At 39.7% G+C, this 19,302-nt stretch overlaps 1 protein-coding gene across 1 annotated transcript; it reads right to left on the bottom strand.

The window, feature by feature from the left end:
- Positions 1-2,929: 2,929 nt before the first annotated feature.
- On the bottom strand, positions 2,930-18,681 carry LOC109408019 (uncharacterized). Its single transcript, XM_019681238.3, has 2 exons — positions 17,047-18,681; positions 2,930-3,806 (listed from the first exon to the last, which is right to left on the bottom strand). The coding sequence occupies exons 1-2, from the start codon at positions 17,948-17,950 to the stop codon at positions 3,256-3,258; spliced, it is 1,455 nt and encodes a 484-aa protein (XP_019536783.2). The 5' UTR covers positions 17,951-18,681; the 3' UTR covers positions 2,930-3,255.
- Between the last annotated feature and the right edge of the window lie 621 nt (positions 18,682-19,302).

A 19,302-nucleotide genomic window follows, 5' to 3' on the forward strand; every position in this document is an offset into this window, starting at 1 on the left:
TTATCAAGCCGGCTTCATCGACGGCCGGTCGACAACGGACCAGATCTTTACCGTACAGCAAATCCTCCAGAAATGCCGTGAATACCAGGTCTCAACGCACCACCTGTTCATCGACTTCAAAGCGGCACACGCTAGTTTCGACCGCGCAGAGCTATGGAGAATCATGGACGAAAACGGCTTTCCTGGGAAGCTGACTAGACTGATTAAAGCAACGATGGACGGTGTGCAAAACTACGTAAGCGTTTCGGGTGAACTATCTAGTTTATTCGAATCTCGCCGGGGACTGCGACAAGGTGACGGACTCTCATGTCTACTCTTCAACATCGCTCTGGAAGGTGTGATGCGACGAGCCGGGCTCAACAGCCGGGGAACGATTTTCACAAAATCCGGTCAATTTGTGTGCTTTGCGGACGACATGGACATTATCGCTAGAACATTTGGAACGGTGGCAGAACTGTACACCCGCCTGAAACGCGAAGCAGCAAAGGTCGGACTGGTGGTGAATGCCTCAAAAACAAAGTACATGCTGGTAGGCGGAACCGAAAACGACCGGATCCGTCTGGGTAGTAATGTTACGATAGACGGGGATACTTTCGTGGTGGTGGAGGAATTCGTCTACCTCGGATCCTTACTGACGGCTGACAACAACGTGAGCCGTGAAATTCGGAGGCGCATCATCAGCGGAAGTCGGGCCTACTACGGGCTCCAGAAGAAACTGCGGTCGAAAAAGATTCACCCACGCACCAAATGCACCATGTACAAAACGCTAATAAGACCGGTGATCCTCTACGGGCACGAGACATGGACCATGCTCGAGGAGGACCTACAAGCACTCGAAGTTTTCGAGCGACGCGTGCTAAGAACGATCTTCGGCGGTGTGCAGGAGAACGGTGTGTGGCGGAGAAGGATGAACCATGAGCTCGCTGCACTTTACGGCGAACCCAGCATCCAGAAGGTGGCCAAAGCCGGAAGGATACGGTGGGCAGGGCATGCTGCAAGAATGCCGGACAACAACCCTGCAAAGCTGGTGTTTGCAACGGATCCGGTTGGCACCAGAAGGCGTGGAGCGCAGAGAGAACGATGGGCGGACCAGGTGGAGCGTGACTTGGCGAGCATTGGGCGCGACCGAGGATGGAGAGCGGCAGCCACAAACAGAGTATTGTAGCGTACTATTGTTGATTAAGGGCCGTCCATTTATTACGTAAGGCATTTTTTGCCATTTTCCGATACCCCCACCCCCCTTGTAAGATTTTTTGTATGGAAGCTCAAATATTTTTGTATGGAGCGTAAGATTTTTCAAACCCCCCTCCCTCCATAAACCCTTACGTAATTAATGGACGGCCCCTTATGTCTTGTCTTAATGATGTGGAACAAATAAATGTATGTATGTATGTCTTCTAAGGATTTCCATAAGATTTCTGTCGGAAATTTCCTCAGTTATTTCCACAGAAAATCTATAAGAAGTATTCCCCAGATAGTCTTGCAGGCATTACCCTAGGATATTCATTAGGATATGTCTTGAGGATGGCTTCTGAGATTTTCCAAAAAGACTGTCAGAAATTTCTCCAAAATTCCTCTAGGAATTTCGCTAGAATTTTTCCCTGGAATTGCTCCAGGAATTTCTCCAAGAACCTCTTTAATAATATCCCAGTAATTTCTCTTGCAATTTTCATAGATATTAGGAGGTGTACATTAATTACGTAAGGGAATTTTTGCGATATTTCGATACCTCCTCATCCCTTGTAAGATATTTTGTATGAGAATCCTAATATTTTTATATGACGCGTAAGATTTCTCAAAAAACCACCCCCACCCCCCCCCCCCCCCCCCCCCCTAAACTCTTATACGTAATTAATGGACAGCCCCTTACTGCAAATTTTTTTTTCACGGTTTTCATTTGGAATTTCTATAGCCATTCTCCAGATATTCCTTCAGAAATTTACCAGCTCACCGAAGGATTTGCTCAAGAAATCTGTTGGAAATTAGCAAGGCATCCATTTAATTTTTTTTGAGGAATTCCTGTAGAATATTTTCCTGGAATTCTTGCAAGATATTCTTCCAGCAATTTTCCCAGAGTTCCCATTAGGAGATGTCTTCAGCAATTTCCCCAGGAATACCTTCAGATACTTTCAAAGTATTTCCATGAGGGGTTTCTTCTGACATTTCTTACGGAAATTACCTTAGTAGATTCCCTGGGAATTTCCCAAGAATTCTTTCAGAAATTTACCTAGATGCTTCTCCAAGAATTTCCCTGAAAATTACCTCAGGAAATTCTTCTGAAATGTTTCCAAGTATTCTGTAGGAATCCCTGGAAAATTGGAAAATGGACTATTGGTGGATTCGATGGCAGATGCTAATTGTTACTTCCATGCAGGGATGGGAACACTCACTTTCAAAGAGTTACACTCACTTGCTATTTTCTCAGCTCAGAAGCGTGCAGTCAATAAATGATGTATGGACGTCTTTTGCCTTGTGGTTTTGTCTAAAACTTTGCCGAATAGAGAAGAGGTCGCACACGCATACCGAAGTCGTGAGGGAGCTGCAAAGACAACTCTCCACGAGGTGAATGTAAATTACACTCACCTCGTGGAGAGTCGCTTTCACATCTCTGTCACGACTTTGGGACTCGTGTACGACTTCTACTCTATTCGGCAAAATTTTAGACAAAACCACAAGGAAAAAGTCGTCCATACATCGTTTCTTGATTGCACGCTTCTGAGCTGAGAAAATAACAAGTGAGTGTAACTCTTTGAAAGTGAGTGTTCCCATCCCTGCTTCCATGTGCTTACCGGAGCGGTTTGAGCGCAAACAGATGCCCTTTTCGTATTGGTAAAGTTAGCTGAAAAACGTTGCCATGTTAATAATGTTTGTGACGTGAAAAAATAGGGATATTTCTTACAATACAAATAGCTGAAGCATTAAAACACCGTTATCTATACAGTATGGAATGTTGTCAGTAACATTTATTTGCATTCTTGAGTGGAAATGCGCCCACGCCTTCGCACTGGCCCATGGCACATTATCGCAAGTAGGAATACAATGTATACACCTATCTCAAAAAAAATAAAGTACATACTAAGATCCTCACTTCAATATCGTATAAGTAAAATACTGTTCGGAATGGGTAGTCTTTTCCGTGTCCTACCCGCAAATCACACACGCGTCTAGTGCAAAATAAAACAGATTAGGAATTTAATTTCGCACGTTTTCATCAGCCTTTTTTAGTTCGTTTGAAGAGATGATATGGATTTCTATCTAACACAGTTGATGTTGCTGTTGTGACTTGAACCGCTTGTTGGCACCATTGGTCCCGCCAATGGGTACCCCTGGGGAAGCGGGCATGGGCCGCTTGCCACCCACTAGCAGCATAGATCGCCTATCCACCAGGTTCCACGCACACAACCGATCGATCAGCAGCACGGCCCGCTCCTTGGGCAGATCGAGATCACTAATCAGCGTCAGCAGGTCGGAATCCGTCAGCAGATGTGGTCCAGCCAAGCCGTTGGAAGCTGTCGGAACTGCTGGGATGGCGGCGGCGAAGGTGGTGGTGGGGTTGACACTGGTACTCGATACCACATTGTGATTCAGGGAAACTGAGAACGCCTTCGGTTTGGCGGCCATCGCATTGGGCTTGATTGAGCATGGGGATCCTCCATTCCGGCGGATGGGAACGCCACTTGTCCTGCCCAACGCTGATGGTGGTACCGGAGGCGGTGGAAGCATTGCGTTGATGGTTTTACTCCGTTCTTCGGGTTCGTCATCGTCAATTTCGATTGTGATCGGTTCGTCTTTGAGAGTCATTTGCACTGAAAAAAGGGAGAATAGAACATAATTATTATCATACTTAAACTTCTTCACTACTATTGCGAAAAATTGAATGTTGTTTGTAGTACCTCTCTTGAACGTCGTACAGTTGTAGTCGTTAGCTGGTACATTTTAGATTTGTACCGGATTATAAGAAAAGTACAATAATCTAGTTATTTCCAGATAGTTTTTTTTATAAATAAACTATTGATTATAAAACAATTTGAAAGAAATTGTAGCCTAAGGTTTATTCATTTTACGAAATTTCTTCGGTGCCATTGCTTAAAGTTTGGAAGTTCGATAAAGACTGATGGCATGGCAGCATGCCAAACAATAGGAGGTGTCTCATTTTCGTTGTCACTTATGCCTATTGTTCCTATCGTTATTTTTCTACCTAGATCACATTCAAAGCAACAGAGCGGCGTTTTTTCGAAGGATACCGTCGTTCGGGGGGTGAGAATGGATCAAAATGCATATTTCCACATTCATTGTTGAATTACTTTTGCTTCTATGCAAGAAAAAGTCCTTTGGTCACTGGAATGTGATTTTTGGTAATACATGCACAAATGGTGAAAAAATATTTGGAGTTTGTAAATTTTCCTTCAAACTACTACAAGTGTATGAAAATTGGCCCATTCTGACCCCTTCGAGGGGGTGAGAATGCGTCAAGGGAACCGAATATGTTCCGCATTGACAACTAAGCAAGTTAATAAAGTTCTGGTCAAGTTTGATACTACTTGCCAATAATATATTATGTGATGGCTATGAGTTTCTAAAATGGATCAATTTACCTATTGGGTTTCTCATTAATCCCTGCCCTTTAGTTCAGAGAGGGTTTGGGCAGCGTCCTGCCAACTTGGTCGAGGCAGGGTTCTTGGGAGAACAAGTAAAGGGTTGTTGAAAGATTATGTAATGTAATTTATTTTGAGTAAATAAAATCTATTTTTCCCCAAACATGTTACGTAATATTTGCACAGCTTCATCAACGCTGATATTCTAAAGTGCTAGAATGATGCATTGAGCTTGTAGGGATCCCTTGAAGATGGGATGTAAATCATTAACTCGCGATCGCGCGTGTTCGTACTTCAGGGAAAAAGTACATTACATAAATGAACGATTTTTTAAACACATCCGATATGTTGAAAAATTAATGATTTGCTATCCATGTCCGTGGAACCATTCTGAACAGCCATTGAGTGAATACATTGGATTGTTACATATTTTCATCTTGCGAATCGACCAGCCATATAAAAACTGAACCCAGTGTATCACCACAACCTCTCTACTGTACCGAATAACAACTACTAATCATATCCTTTCCTTCCCTTCTTTTCTTTTCCCTTCCTTTTACATGAGCAAAATAACAACTCGGAGTATTTCTATCACCACCGTCTCAACCAACACTGGGACGACCACACTGATGGGGCTACCACCTTGGATCTAGCTGGGCGTGGTGCAGCGTTTCTTACTCAGCCGCTGGATGCCAGAACAGACGCTGTTTGAGCCGCACCTCCTTGGTGAACAAACGCTCGAATCGTACCTCCTCAATCTAGCTGAAGTCAGAAGGACAACAGTGCCCAGGCTGCACTACCAGCTAAGCACACAACTCTTAGCTGACGGTCTTTGTCATCGCTTGACCCGTGGAAGCATGAGGTAGGAACTTGTGAGGACCAGAGCTATGTTGGACGCTCTCTTTATCGACTCACCGTTTTGCAGCCCAAATGAAGAGGAATCGTGAGTAAAAATCATAAAAAACACCTAAGGTAAGAACATAACTATTCTGTTTCCAACGTGTGATTAACCATTAAATAGATCCACTGGTCACGTGTAAGACGTATTTTTGACGCCGGAACGTCGTGACTTGACTAAACTCGACAGAAATGGTTCACTACTTGACTAGGTGGACATAGTGACAGGTTCTATACGTTGACATTTTCAATGTAGTTGGCATTATAAGAATAACGTGAGAGTAGGAAATGTTTATGACGAATTTCGCGCCAACTCGACCAGTGGTTGGCAACACCCTCTCAGAATCGAATGAAACTTGGTGGGCATAAAGACTAGGTTTTTATAAGCAACTTTGCATACTTAAATTTTCGAAAATTTTCAAGAGTAACATTTGAAGAGGGCCTAACTTTTTTTCGAAGAATTTTTTAAAATCGATGTAACTCAAAAATGACAAGACCTATAGAAAAGTGTTGTATGGGGGACATTTAGAGAATTGTCCAAGCTTTCATGAAAAAATATTTTAAAAATTCAAAATACATTTTTACACGCTAAAAAATATATTTTTAAAATTAAAAGTCAATTTACAGAAAATGCCCACATTTTTATGTTTTGAATTTTTTTTCCAAGAAAGTCAATATTGTTGCCTAACTTTCCTCCATACATCACAAGATGGGCACTTTTAAGGAAAAAAAGTTTTTCTAACAAAAACTTTTTCACGTTATTTTTTTTAGCGTGTTGCGCATTAACTCGTACAGGATGTATCAAGAATCCTTATACCCATTTAATAACACTCAATGGGCATTACAACTTTGTTTGATTGGGTGCCTTCTTTTTCTTGGCGTTACATCCCAACTGGAATAGAACCTGTTTCTCAGCTTGTTTTGATATCTGAATGCTTAAAACAGCATTCTGTTTGCTGAAATTGTATTATTGTGTGCCTAGAACCAGTGAACTAACATCATTATTAGAAGCGAATGATAAAGAATCGGTTTTATTTCAACAATGGCTAACCACTGATCGATGCAATTTGGAAACTATTACTAAGACTATAGACGAGTTTGTTCCGTATTTTGCAGAAAAAGTTGATAAGCTTATAACTCATGATTTCATTTATAAAGAACAATCCTCATTTTTGCGGGATAAAAAAGAATCTCTTAAACAGGGTGAAGTATTAACAATTTGTGAATTTTCAGAAAATTATTCATTTATCATTCAAAATTCAGCTCAAGGTTACCATTGGAATAATTCTCAAGCTACCATTCACCCCTTTGAAGTGTACTACAGAAAAGAAAATAAGTTGGAAAATTTGAGCTTTATAATAATATCTGAAGTACTTACACACGATACAACAGCAGTTCAGTTATTTATATTTAAAAACTGCTGGATTTCATTAAACAATCGATTGATTTCTAAAAAATTACTTTCATGTCAGATGGAACAGCAGCTCATTATAAGAACAAAAAAAAAAAATTGCCAGTTTGTGCAGTTTTCGGTCCAATTATGGATTGGAAGCAGAATGGCACTTCTTCGCAACTTCACATGGCAAAGGTCCATGTGACGCTGTTGGAGGTACTCTCAAGCGAATGGCAAAACGAGCAAGTCTTGCTCGAGATTATGGAAACACAATCACAACTTCTCGAGAATTGTATGACTGGGCAGTTAAACAGTCAGATATACATATAACAAAATTGAATTTCTGCTTTATTTCAAATGAACAATATGCAAAAATGACAGATGAACTTGAAGAACTATACACATACAGTCACGTAAAAACAATACCAGGGTTGTTACGAGAAGGGTGGAAAAAAATCCGCGCCAAATCCGCGCGAGCTAAATTTGAATCCGCGCCAAATCCGCGCGATACTGGAAATAAATTCGCGCCAAATCCGCGAGAGCGTGAAGGTATTTTTTTTTTCTTTCTTCACGTTATTGAAGAAATCCATTAAATCCATTTAACTGGCAAGGACTGCTGGATGAAGAATAAACTTTTGATTCGTAAATCAACGCAACTCATGCTTTCTGAAAGTGAGTTTCGGCAAAACTTTCGTTATTTTTTTCCAAAAACATTTCTTAGAGATCCATTGGGCGATTTTTGAAAAGAATTCTCTAGACAAAATCTCAGGAGAAACATCCCAAGAACTAGGTAGTGTATTCGTGGGAAAAATATTTAAAAAAAAAACTGAAGAAATTTTTATAAGAAACTGAAAAAAAATCTTTGAAATAAACAGAATGGAACTTTCTTGGCTTTCTTTAAGTATTACTGAATAAATATTTTTGGAGACAGTAACCCGAACAATTTTTTTTAAGAATTTTTTGAATCCAGTATGAATTTGAAAAGGATACTCATGAAAAATTCTCATAAGATCACTTCGAACATTTTTTGAGTAATGTCTTAGTAGTTATTGAATGAATCTTCAGTGAGGAATTTTTCAAGGAGAATACTTGGCAAAACCTGAGAAAACAACTCACATCGTCCATAATACACCGTGGAATTTGGGAGTAGGTATTGCAACCTCTTTAGCCATGTGGCTTTAAAATTTTGCGTGGCCTTAAGGATGAGGAAAGGTGGGAGATTGATTTTGCGAATTGAGCTGTAAAAGAATGTGTTGTTAATAAAATTGTCAACTTTGCGTATTTTCACACAAAATGAACAATGATTCTTGACCTTGTGTCTTCAATATTGGAAGCTTGGTTGATAATAATTTAAAAAAATAGAAGGATAAATTGTGTAACAACCTCCTTCCTTATGGAAATAGAAATCAAATATATCAAAAACAACAAAAAAGAGCCGTGACGCTTCTTCGTTTGATCATGAAAAGTATCTGTTCTTTTTGGCACCACGAGTGTGCATCTTTCTCTGTAGAGTAAAGATACATTTAAGCCCCGAGACCTGACAGCAACAAGCTGATCACAAGGTTGTGCCTCTGCCCAGAGGAAAACGTCCCTTAAAATGGATAATCACTGGAAAAATCCTAGAAGGACAATGTTGACAATTTTCAAGATTTACTTGCTGGAGTCCTTTGAAATTCCTACAGGGTTTTCCTGGATTTTTTAGGAGTTTCTCCAAGAATTTCTGCAGTAATATATCCAGGAATGCCGACAGAGGTCCCCCAGAGTTTTTCGCCAAAGTTTTTACTAGGGTAAGAAATCAAACTTTGAACTAGTCAAATTGTAATCTTAATTTGAACCATTTCGAAATTCATTAAAACGACGTACTTTTTAGGCAAATATTGTCCCGGAAAAGATGTTAAACAGCTTTCCGTAATATACCCTGATAACATGGACTTTAAAAGCATTGAAAAAAGCGTTTTTGTCATGGAAAACAGGCAATTGAAAAATCACTGTGATTTAACCCATTTCCGCCCAGCGAAAGCACATTTTCGGTGCACTCGTACAGCTCATGCATTGTGCCACACGCAATATGTGAACACGTCAAATGAAAGCTTATTTTTCGTAGAATCGACCAACCGAATAATATTCTGCATTATCTGTCATAAAATTATCAAATTTTAGTAATTCTTACTTGGAGAATGTTATCTTAAGTTGAACCATTTGTAATCTAAATTTGAACTAGTAAACGGGGGCGAGCTTCCAGTGTTGGCCTGCAGATTGCGCTAGTGGTTGTTTTGTTTACTCTTGGGGGGTGAAAAATTTCAAATTTAGTTTTCAAGTTCCTGAAGAGTTTAGAACATTCTTAGTTGAAATTCCTCTGCCTAATGAAAAATATTTATGGGAATTAGCAGTTCCATGTGTTTTTCTATTGTTCAGCACGAAATTGGCTGTTGTGGGAGATGCTCGAGCTGCTGCCGCCAGTAGTTCAAATTAAGATTAAAATTGGTTCAAATTATGATTACGATGGTTCAAATTAAGAATCAAATCATTGTTGACGAAAAATCGAATTTTTCAATGAAATTCGGTGCAAATACAAACTTTTTACCACTGAACAGAAAGCTTATACCCGTGGCTTTCATGTACATACGATTTTGCCGTAGTAAATTGTTTCCAGGTGGGAGAAAAAATCACTCAAAATTTGCGCTACTTCGGAAAGCCGCAATTTGATTCAACTTTTGATTACCTACCCTAGCTGTTTCCTCTAGAATACCCTTCAAAAGAATTTTTCCGAAATAATCTAGGGATTTATCTAGAAATCTCTTCAAAATATATAGCTGGTGCCTTTCAAAATTGTAGCAGTAACTCGGGCAAATTACTATTACCCTTTCGGCTTCCGATAAACGGATATCTTTCGGATATTACATTCAAAGGAACACCGCCGCCGGCGGCGGACGATACGTTACGTCCGGGACGAATGTGGACTATGCAGTGGGCTCATACTTACGATAAAACGGAGCATAGTTAATTCCCAGAAAAGGCGCAATATAGCGACCGAAACGTCGGATGAAAGCTTAAGAATCCATTTTTGAGTTATTCCTCCAAAGACTGAACGCCATACCTCCCAACATAACCAACAGTCGAAATTCGAAGGAATTGCTAGAAACAAATTTGTTTTTTTTTTAGTAATAAGGACTCGAAAGTTGAATAAAGATGCACAATGGAATTGGAATTGGAAGAATCGTTGCACAATTTCTTCAAAAAAATATTTTGAAGAGCTGATGAAATTCGTAAACGATTGCCGTACACCAAAACGAAAACTTGCTCCAAATTCTTCACTAGTAGGATGTTAAGGTCAACATGACCCAGTCAGGCACGCTGAACGTACACTACGCTATCGTGGTGCAAAAATTCTAACATCTTAGGAGGGTTAAACAAATATTTACTTTTCATAATTTCTAATTCAAGTGCCGATAATCATTCAAATATTTCGCTGTACACACTACAAAAACCATTTCCGCGCCAAATCCGCGCGAGGGCCAAATTCCATGGGTAAATCCGCGCCAAATCCGCGAAAATCGCGAAATCCGCGGAATTCGCGAAATCCGCGCTGTTGTAACAACCCTGGAAAATAGATAAATAGTGTATGTTAGGGGTCTTACACAAATTACGTCACGATTTTAGGAGAGAGGGGGGGGGGGGGGTTGGTTTGCAGAGCATGACGACCCTTACAATAAATATTGAGGTCCCATACAAAAAGTGTGACAAAGGGGGGAGGGGGGTGGGGTGGTTGAATAAGATCGATTTTTGCGTGACATAATTTGTGTATCACCCCTTAGAGCCTTCTGTGACCTGGGTCGTTATACGTCCATCTTATAATGTGAATGTTATAGGTTTGATTTGCGTACCAAATAACATCGAAATGGAAGTTTCAGGGGTTCATTTATGCAGTGGAGGGCATCTATCCATCTCGACGATTCTATGAAAACTGTGACAATATGTTAATAATGTAGGTTTTATAAATTACGTATCATCGAAGCTTTTCTATTTTTGACTACCTTCCAATTCGATACAATATTTGTGTGTACAGTAAGGTCTTCTTTTACGCGGTTTTGATTTACGCGGCCGCGTAAATGAAAACACCATGCAAAAAAAAATCATAGTCTTATTTTTGCATGATTCGTCGAGAAATGGTGAGACTTTTTTTACGCGGTTTTTTTTAAATTTGAACTGAGTTTTTTTTTTTACGCGGTACGTATCCCCCGCGTAAAAAAAACCTGACTGTAATGCCCTTATATTTAGCAAACACACGTCCCTTAAATTGTTACGTAATTTACGCATGGTGTCTTACGCCATGTAATAATTAATGAGCTAACGTTATCTGTAACATTTTCCATGAAATACATCACACTACAATGTGTAAATATTGGCGATTTAACCAAAACATCTTCCTCTTTGGAGCGTTAAGTAATTTCTAAACGTCCCCTACCCCAAAAAGTTAAAAAAATGTTGTAACTCCCACGTAGTTTGCTACTGTGTATGAAGTTTTGCGAAAAAAACACCAGCATTTTGTCAAATAAATGAATTTAATGAGGTGGGCCAAAATATGTGGTATAGTTGTTTCTATTTAATTTTAGACTGCCTGTGAAACTGCGCAGAAGCTAAAGAATAGCTCTAAAAACAGTTTCATACAACTCATTTCTTTCTATCTTTTTGATCTATGTATATTTTTTAATTTAGTATTTTCCTGATTAATTTATACGACATCCCTGAAAACCGGAATTCACAAATAACTGGATTTCCTGTGCAAAATAGATTTTTTTGCAGTACCGGTATTTTACCGGTATTACCGGTACTGTAAGCCCCAGTATCTAAATACCGGTACTCATCAAAAGTGATCGGTACTACGACCCCTAATCATAGGTAATCATTTCCAAAAAGTGTTGTTTTGTCTTTTGACAGAATCATAATTGGAAGGATCAAATGCTCAACCTTGGGTGCCTAAATTTTAGCGGGGGTGTTGGAGATTGGTAGTGATGTTTGGGTTATGAATGTGTAATGTGTGAATGTGACATTTTTGGGGGAGGGTAAACCTTGTAATGTATGCATAATATAACTATGCCCCGTTGTTCTGAGACGGATGCTCTATCTATGTTATTGATCCTAGTAAGGCGTTTGGGTCAATATAGTCCAGACAGGCACGCTGCATGTGTACTGCGCTAGCGTGGTGCGCCTATCCTAACAGAAATCGAGTTGGTGGATTCTCCGGAATTCTTTAACATTTATTTTTTATTATTATCTTTATTAACGATATTTTCAGCCCGCGGTTTAACATTTATTTCCAACGATAGGGAAGTGGAATCATCTCGGCAGGGGTCCTATTTTGAGCACTTTTCTGCTATGACTCAGCCAATTATGAACCAATTGACACAATTTTTGGAACGCTATGAGATCTTGGATGAGATACGTATAGTATCTAGCCGTGTACAAAATTTCAAGTCAATTGGTTTAGAATTTACTGAGTTATAGCAAAGAGTGTCCAAAATACCGGCCGCTGCCCAAGTGGTTCGCTACCCTATCAGGGCGTGTCTCTCATTCAAACTCTGGCTGGAGCTTAAGGACAAACGTCTTGAAATCCAGCTTGAATAGTGCACCAGAACTTCTGACGCACGAATCTCAAGAAGCAAGCTGCAAACAATAGTGCATTTTATTATTTTGTTCTTGCTCACTTGTAATAAGCTTAAAATAAGAAGATCAGGTACGCTGGTTTTGTTTATGAAGAGATTCGTGCGCTCAAAATCGTGAGTAGGTGCCAAAGTCGGCCATTGTGGCGGCCATTTTGGGATTCTAACAAGTCTGTCCTTAACACACCTCAATAACGAAGAGACGAAATCGACCACCGGCTCTTTACCCGGTGTAATGAGAACATCCGTTAATCCAGTTCAACACCACCATCACGCATTTGTTCAGCCTACGTTCAACAGTGACAGTTCAATCTTCATCTGAGATCTCCGTCACAAGTTAAAATACGCATACTATGCCTGTTTTCTTCTATGCGGTGATAGCCCTTTGCGCGTAAATTCCGCATCAAAATCCAAATTTTTAAATTTCCGTATAATAATAATCATGATCAAAGATTTTCATTCTGGATAAACATCGATAACTAAAACACTGCTTATATGTACCAACAGGATTTTTGTAACGTAAAGTACCGACAGGCAAAACAACGTGGAACTATTTTTTTGCACATCCATATCTCAGCAGTTAGTGAACCAAATTTCAATCTTTTTGCGTTAACGGAATCCTACACTATCCCAGAGAGGTGTAGTGAAAGCCAATTGGAATTTCATGCAGCTTCCGGTGAGAACAAGGCGAAAACATTAGTTCCTTATTTTTAACTTCTTCCGGTTTCGTTTTGTTCCCAGATTGATTATGAGTACCATGTCTTTGTAGCGAGTTCTCTCGGAACCTCGACAAGATAGCAACATTCTGTCTTCGGCAAAGTTGTTCAGAACAACAACCACTTCCTGGTGATGGATTTCATAGTTCCGAATTTCCCCACCACGTGGCGCTAGTGTACATAGTGACTTCCGGTACGACTTTGGTGGGATATAGCACGAGATTGAAGTCAGATAGGAAGGTACGATCTTCGGCAAAGTTGTTCAGAAGCACGAGTACTTCTAGGTCATGAAGAGCATAGTTCCAAATTTAACCACTACATGACGCTAGTGTACATAGTGACTTCCGGTATGACTTTGGTGGGATACACGAGATTGAAGCCAGATATTAAGGTACGATCTTCGGCAAAGTTGTTTAGAACTACGAGTTCTTTTAGGTGATTAAAAACATAGTTCGGAATTTCACTACCACGTGGCGCTAGTGCACATAGTGACTATTAGCTGTCCCGGCAAACGTTGTGTTGCTATTTGTGGCTGTGGTGGTTTGTCAACTGTTGGGTTCATGGCAGCATGGCACTCTAGATCGGTTTCATTTCGATCGTGTTGATTTTCATTCCAGTTCATAAAAAAATCAGTACTTTATCAATTTTCTTACTTTTTCAGTGGATTTTCTTATTTTTTTGTACTTTATAAACACATCCACCATAAATACGAATCGAACCATGCAAGAGTCATGCTGATCGGTTCATCCGTTCGTGAGTGTTGTTGCCTCAAAGGGACTTTAAATTAATTTTATATAAATACTAGCTGTCCCGGCAAACTTTGTCTTGCCAAACTGTGGTGGTTTGACAACTGTTGGGTTCATTTCAGCACGGCACTCTAGATCGGTTTTATTGCGATCGTGTTGGTTTTCTTCCCAGTTCATGAAAAACAGGTTTTTATCAATTTTCTTAGTTTTTAAGATGATTTTCACAACTTTTACTATTTATAAACACAGCCACCATGAATACGAATCGAACCATGCAAGAGTCATGCTGATTGGTTTATCCGTTCGTGAGTTTTGTTGCCTCAAAGGGACTTCAAACTCATTTTTATATATATAGACTAGCTGTCCCGGCAAACGTTGTGTTGCCATTTGTAGTGGTTTGACAACTGTTGGGTTCATTGCAGCATGGCACTCTAGATCGGTTTTATTTCGATCGTGTTGATTTCCCGCCCAGCTCATGCAAATTTCGTTAGTTTTACATTTTTCTTCATTTTCAATTAATTTTCATAACTTTTTTTACTTATAAACACAGCCGCCATGAATACGAATCGAACCGTGCAAGAGTCATGCTGATCGGTTTATCCGTTCGCGATTTTTGTTGCCTCAAAGGAAATTCAAACTCATTTTTATATATATAGACTAGCTATCCCGGCAAACTTTGTCTTGCCGTCTTGTGGTGGTTTGACAACTGTTGAGCTCGAAATAGCACCGCACTCTAGATTGATTTTATTTCGATCGTATTGATTTCCTTCCCAGCTCATGGAAAATCAGTTCTCTATCAATTTTGTTACTTTTCTAGTTGATTTTCGTATCTTTTTATACATATAAACACAGCCACCATGAATACGAATCGAAACGTGTAAGAGTCATGCTGATCGGTTCGGCCGTTCGTGAGTTTTGTTGCCTCAAAGAAGCTACAAACTCATTTTTATATATATAGATATAGATAGATAGATATAGATTCGATAGTAGAATTGCGTCGCAGTCAATCAAATGCGACAATAGCCAAAGTTTATTTTGAAACTTTAAATGCGTTTTTCTCGTGTTTTTCTATTGGAACATGTGACATTTATGCGTCCGCGGGCAGTATAATAAGCTATTAAAAACTTTTGATTGAACTTAAAATTCTTAACACGAAAGAAAATTATAACGATTAGATTCTTTTTCTAATATAACACCAATTTATCCAAAACTTCATCATCGTTTCAAAATTCAAGATGGTTATTATAGTTCATTTAAATTTCCTCTAATTGACTTGAATATACACTCCCGTTCAAAAGTTTGGGGTCACCCCCTCAAAAACATGTCATTTTTTTAGGCCCATATCTCCGCCAATTTGTGTCCGATTTCAAAACCCTAGGTTTCATTCAAAAGATAATAAGTCAAAGAAACTTTGAACATGATTTAAAAGTAACTTTTTCAAAAAAATTTGTATGTAAACTTAACCCAAAGTTGCCAAACTTTCTAAAAAATGAATATAAACTTACGGCAGTGTCGCTGGAAGTTGGGTCGACCAAATTTTAAGATGAGGGCGGTAATATGACCCATTTTCTATTAGCTTTCAACTGCTTTTTACAGAACTTAGCTAAAAAATCTAGAAAAAAAGTTATTAAGTAAATTAATCCTTGATGTCATCGACCAAAAGTTTGGGGTCACCCCTCAAAATGCTGTATCGGCCAAAAGTTTGGGGTCACTATCGTTAAACATGGAAAAGTGATTTGTTGATATCTTTGTCATCTTTCATTCAATTTTAATTCTTCTTGGCTTATTTGAAACAAAATGAATGATACTTACTGCATAGACATTGAACCACACATATTTGTTGACATTTACATACTAAAACTTAACGTAAAGTTGCCTCATTTTTTGAAGCGTGGTAAAATGTGCTAACTTTACATAACATTTTTATATACAAAAATCGTTAAATACGTTAAGTTGAAGACATCAAACGTAAATTTAGTTAATTATCTTTGAAATGAGCCAAAAATAATTAAAATTGAACTATAGATGACGAAGATATCACCAAATCACTTTTCCATGTTTTACGAAAGTGACCCCAAACTTTTGGCCGATACATCATATTGCGGGGTGACCCCAAACTTTTGGTCGATGACATCAAGGATTAATTTACTCAATAACTTTTTATCTAGATTTTTTAGCTAAGTTCTGTAAAAAGAAGTTGAAAGCTAATAGAAAATGGGTCATATTACCGCTCTCTTCTTAAAATTTGGTCGACCCAACTTCCAGCGACACTGCCGTAAGTTTATATTCATTTTTTAGAAAATTTGGCAACTTTGGGTTAAGTTTACATACAATTTTTTTTGAAAAAGTTACTTTTAAATCATGTTCAAAGTTTCTTTGACTTATTATCTTTTGAATGAAACCTAGGGTTTTGAAATCGGACGCAAATTGGCGGAGATATGGGCCTAAAAAAATGACATGTTTTTGAGGGGGTGACCCCAAACTTTTGAACGGGAGTGTATGTATTTATGTTCTGAAGGGAGGCAACCAAATGGCCAACATTAAATTTAAAAAGTAATGGGGTGTATGAAAAATAGATAATTTTACTCAAAAACCATAGAATAAATGAAATTGCAATAACTTATTTTTATTAATAATTTAAAATTAAGTCAAACGTTTTTCAAAGTTTATTATATCAGTCATGAATGATCAAAATTTCATTGCATTCGGTTCATTGAATCCGGAGATATAACTCAAAGCTCAAAGTTGGCTATTGAATAATTATACCTTTTTCTAGAATCTTTCTAACTTCTTCCCCCAATTTGATCCACTTATACACAACTAGTTGATGGACTTACAGTAAAAATTAGATAATATTTGATGCCCTTTTCGAAAAAGTTACAGCTAGTTGAACATTTTTTGAAAAGTAAAAATTTTACCTGTCACAATTATTTTGATTAACTCCTGTTCTTATACCAGGAGAGATTAATAGTAAAATGAATAATAAAACTGCATGAAACATCTAGGTAGATTTATGAGGGTGGGAATAGGACTACTTACCAATCGGAGTGAGTGGTTCACAGAAGGATCGTCTATCCACGGACGGCTTGCTGGTTACAACCGGCGACGGTGCGGTGTGCATGACGTGCTGGCGGTTTGGCAAACTTGGTCGATTCTGCCGCACTGGCATTTGCACCGGTGCCACCTGCAGGTTTAACGGTGGAATGTGCACCTGTTGGTTCAGCATGGCTTCAGTGCGTACTCGTACGCGTTGTTGCTTTACCACCGGTGCTGGTGCCGGTGCCGGCTGTCGTTGTTGTTGGAGCTGCGAGGAGTGCGGTTTGACCGAGGGTGGCTGGAAGTTTACGGTGAATTTCGGGAGCAGCGGTGGCACCAGGGGTATTGTGGGAATTTGCTGTTGGGGCTGTTGTTGTTGGTCCATTTTGACTTTTTTGACGCTGACGGACCAATTCTGGGTGGGCAGTGGTTTCTGGGGATCCATCAATTGGGAGGTCTTCTTCACAACAAGCGGTGGAGAAGTGGGGGATGCTAGTGGGGTTGGATCTAGTTCGCATGGCACGGGTCGGATGGCCGATGGGATGCTGTTAGGATAGCATGCCATCTTCTTCTTTCCATCTCCCATGATCTGCGTTAGGCAGTAGTAGCAATCGTCGATATGGTTACTAGGTGCTTTCCAAATCATTGGCGCGGAGAAGGGCAACGGAGGCCTTGCATATGAACCGTTTTTCCATCGCAGTAAACCCTGATTGCAATCGTTGCACACCGAGGACGGTCCATGAATGTAATCTTCCTTGTGAGTGCGGGTGGCGAAGTAGGCCTCGTACGCCTCCATGATTGGTTTGGTCATGATTGAGCGTTTGTGATGCGACGCAGTGTAGCTCCCGCAAACAAAGCAGAACAGGTTTTTGGGATTGACACAGGAGGATTTGATTGCTACGAACATTCTGGCGGCTGTTGATCCCTATCGATGGGCCCGGGTACTATTAAAATCACGCTATTAAATGCACTATTCGTTTCACAACCAGATATTACGCTGAATTTCACTCAGAGATACACATTTCGCTTGAACTTTCGCCTAGAACTTAGATGCCACTCTTCTTCTTCACAAAATGGTTTAGTATAACGATGTGCTATGCGCGTATTTCGGTCCTCTACAACTAGCCACTCCACTCTTTCACGGTCTTATCCCATTCTGTGTTCTCTGCATCAGGTCAGGGATACAGAAGATACAGAAGGGATGAAGATGCGGAGAAACACACCGTTTATGTTATTCCCCGCGTTCTTTCTTGTTGCGTTTTCATTCTCGCTCGCATGTCCAGTGCTCTGCGTAGAATAGTGTATCCGACCTACCACGGAACGGTCATACATTAGTAGTTGTGCACTCTGTAGACGCGAGCCATAAGAACCCTCTTCATCCAGAATACGTTTTCGAAACGAATAGGGGGAGGAAAGAAGCCGGAGGAAAAGGTTCTTTTTACCTGCGCTGCAGAGCAAGACTGCCGTCCATGACATTCATTTCTCTCTTGGAGGATAGTGTTCTTGGCATCTGACGTCGTATACCTCTTCAACACATGTACATATAGAGCTTCTCTACGCGCAAGGGGGATTCTGTAAGTATTTTATGCTATACAGCATATTCGCGAGAGACCAACAAACTCAACCGAAACTGTTCTACACGGTAGTGTACGCACGGCCAACAGCGCGCTCTCAATTTTCGTTTCCACCCTTGTGTGATACTAGTCTAACAGTTACGGCTTGAAGGCGCGCGAATTTTAAAACCACGAGCACGTGATCGGTTGCTATTTTTTGAAATGCTTGAATCACTGTAATTTAATAATTATGCATGGGAGAGACACAGCAAACACTGTGGAATTATGGAATATGCATTGCAACCTCTATAGCTCGGCGACTTTCGAGTTTGATTCAGCTTTGAAAAAATGTGTTGTTAATTTAATGATCAACGTAATTTACCTTTCATACTGAATGGGCATTTTCGACCATACGATGATATGACGCAGTGCTTACTTACCTTACCGGTCAGACTATGGCCTGAGTGTCCTCTGCTGCACATAGGAGTCGTCTCCATTCTACTCGGTCCATGGCTGTGTCTCTCCCAGTTCCGCACTCTGCGAAGGGTCCGCAAATCGTCCTTCACTTGATCGACCCACTCGCTGCGCACCACGTCTTCTTATGTCTTCAATGCTAGGAAACTTGATTATTATGGAAATGATAATATACCATTTTTGTTTGAAAAAAAAAAAACTCAAAAATCTAGGTGGCAATATAGTTGCCACT

This window comes from Aedes albopictus, chromosome 2 (assembly GCF_035046485.1).
Source record: "Aedes albopictus strain Foshan chromosome 2, AalbF5, whole genome shotgun sequence".
NCBI lineage: Eukaryota > Metazoa > Arthropoda > Insecta > Diptera > Culicidae > Aedes > Aedes albopictus.

Bases quoted from the DNA above. Each gene is read 5' to 3' on its own strand.
- LOC109408019 (XM_019681238.3), bottom strand. From the start codon at position 17,950: ATGTTCGTAGCAATCAAATCCTCCTGTGTCAATCCCAAAAACCTGTTC. The intron at 3,807-17,046 runs GTAAGTAGTCCT...CCCTTTTTTCAG, and splicing joins TGAACCACTCACTCCGATTG to TGCAAATGACTCTCAAAGAC.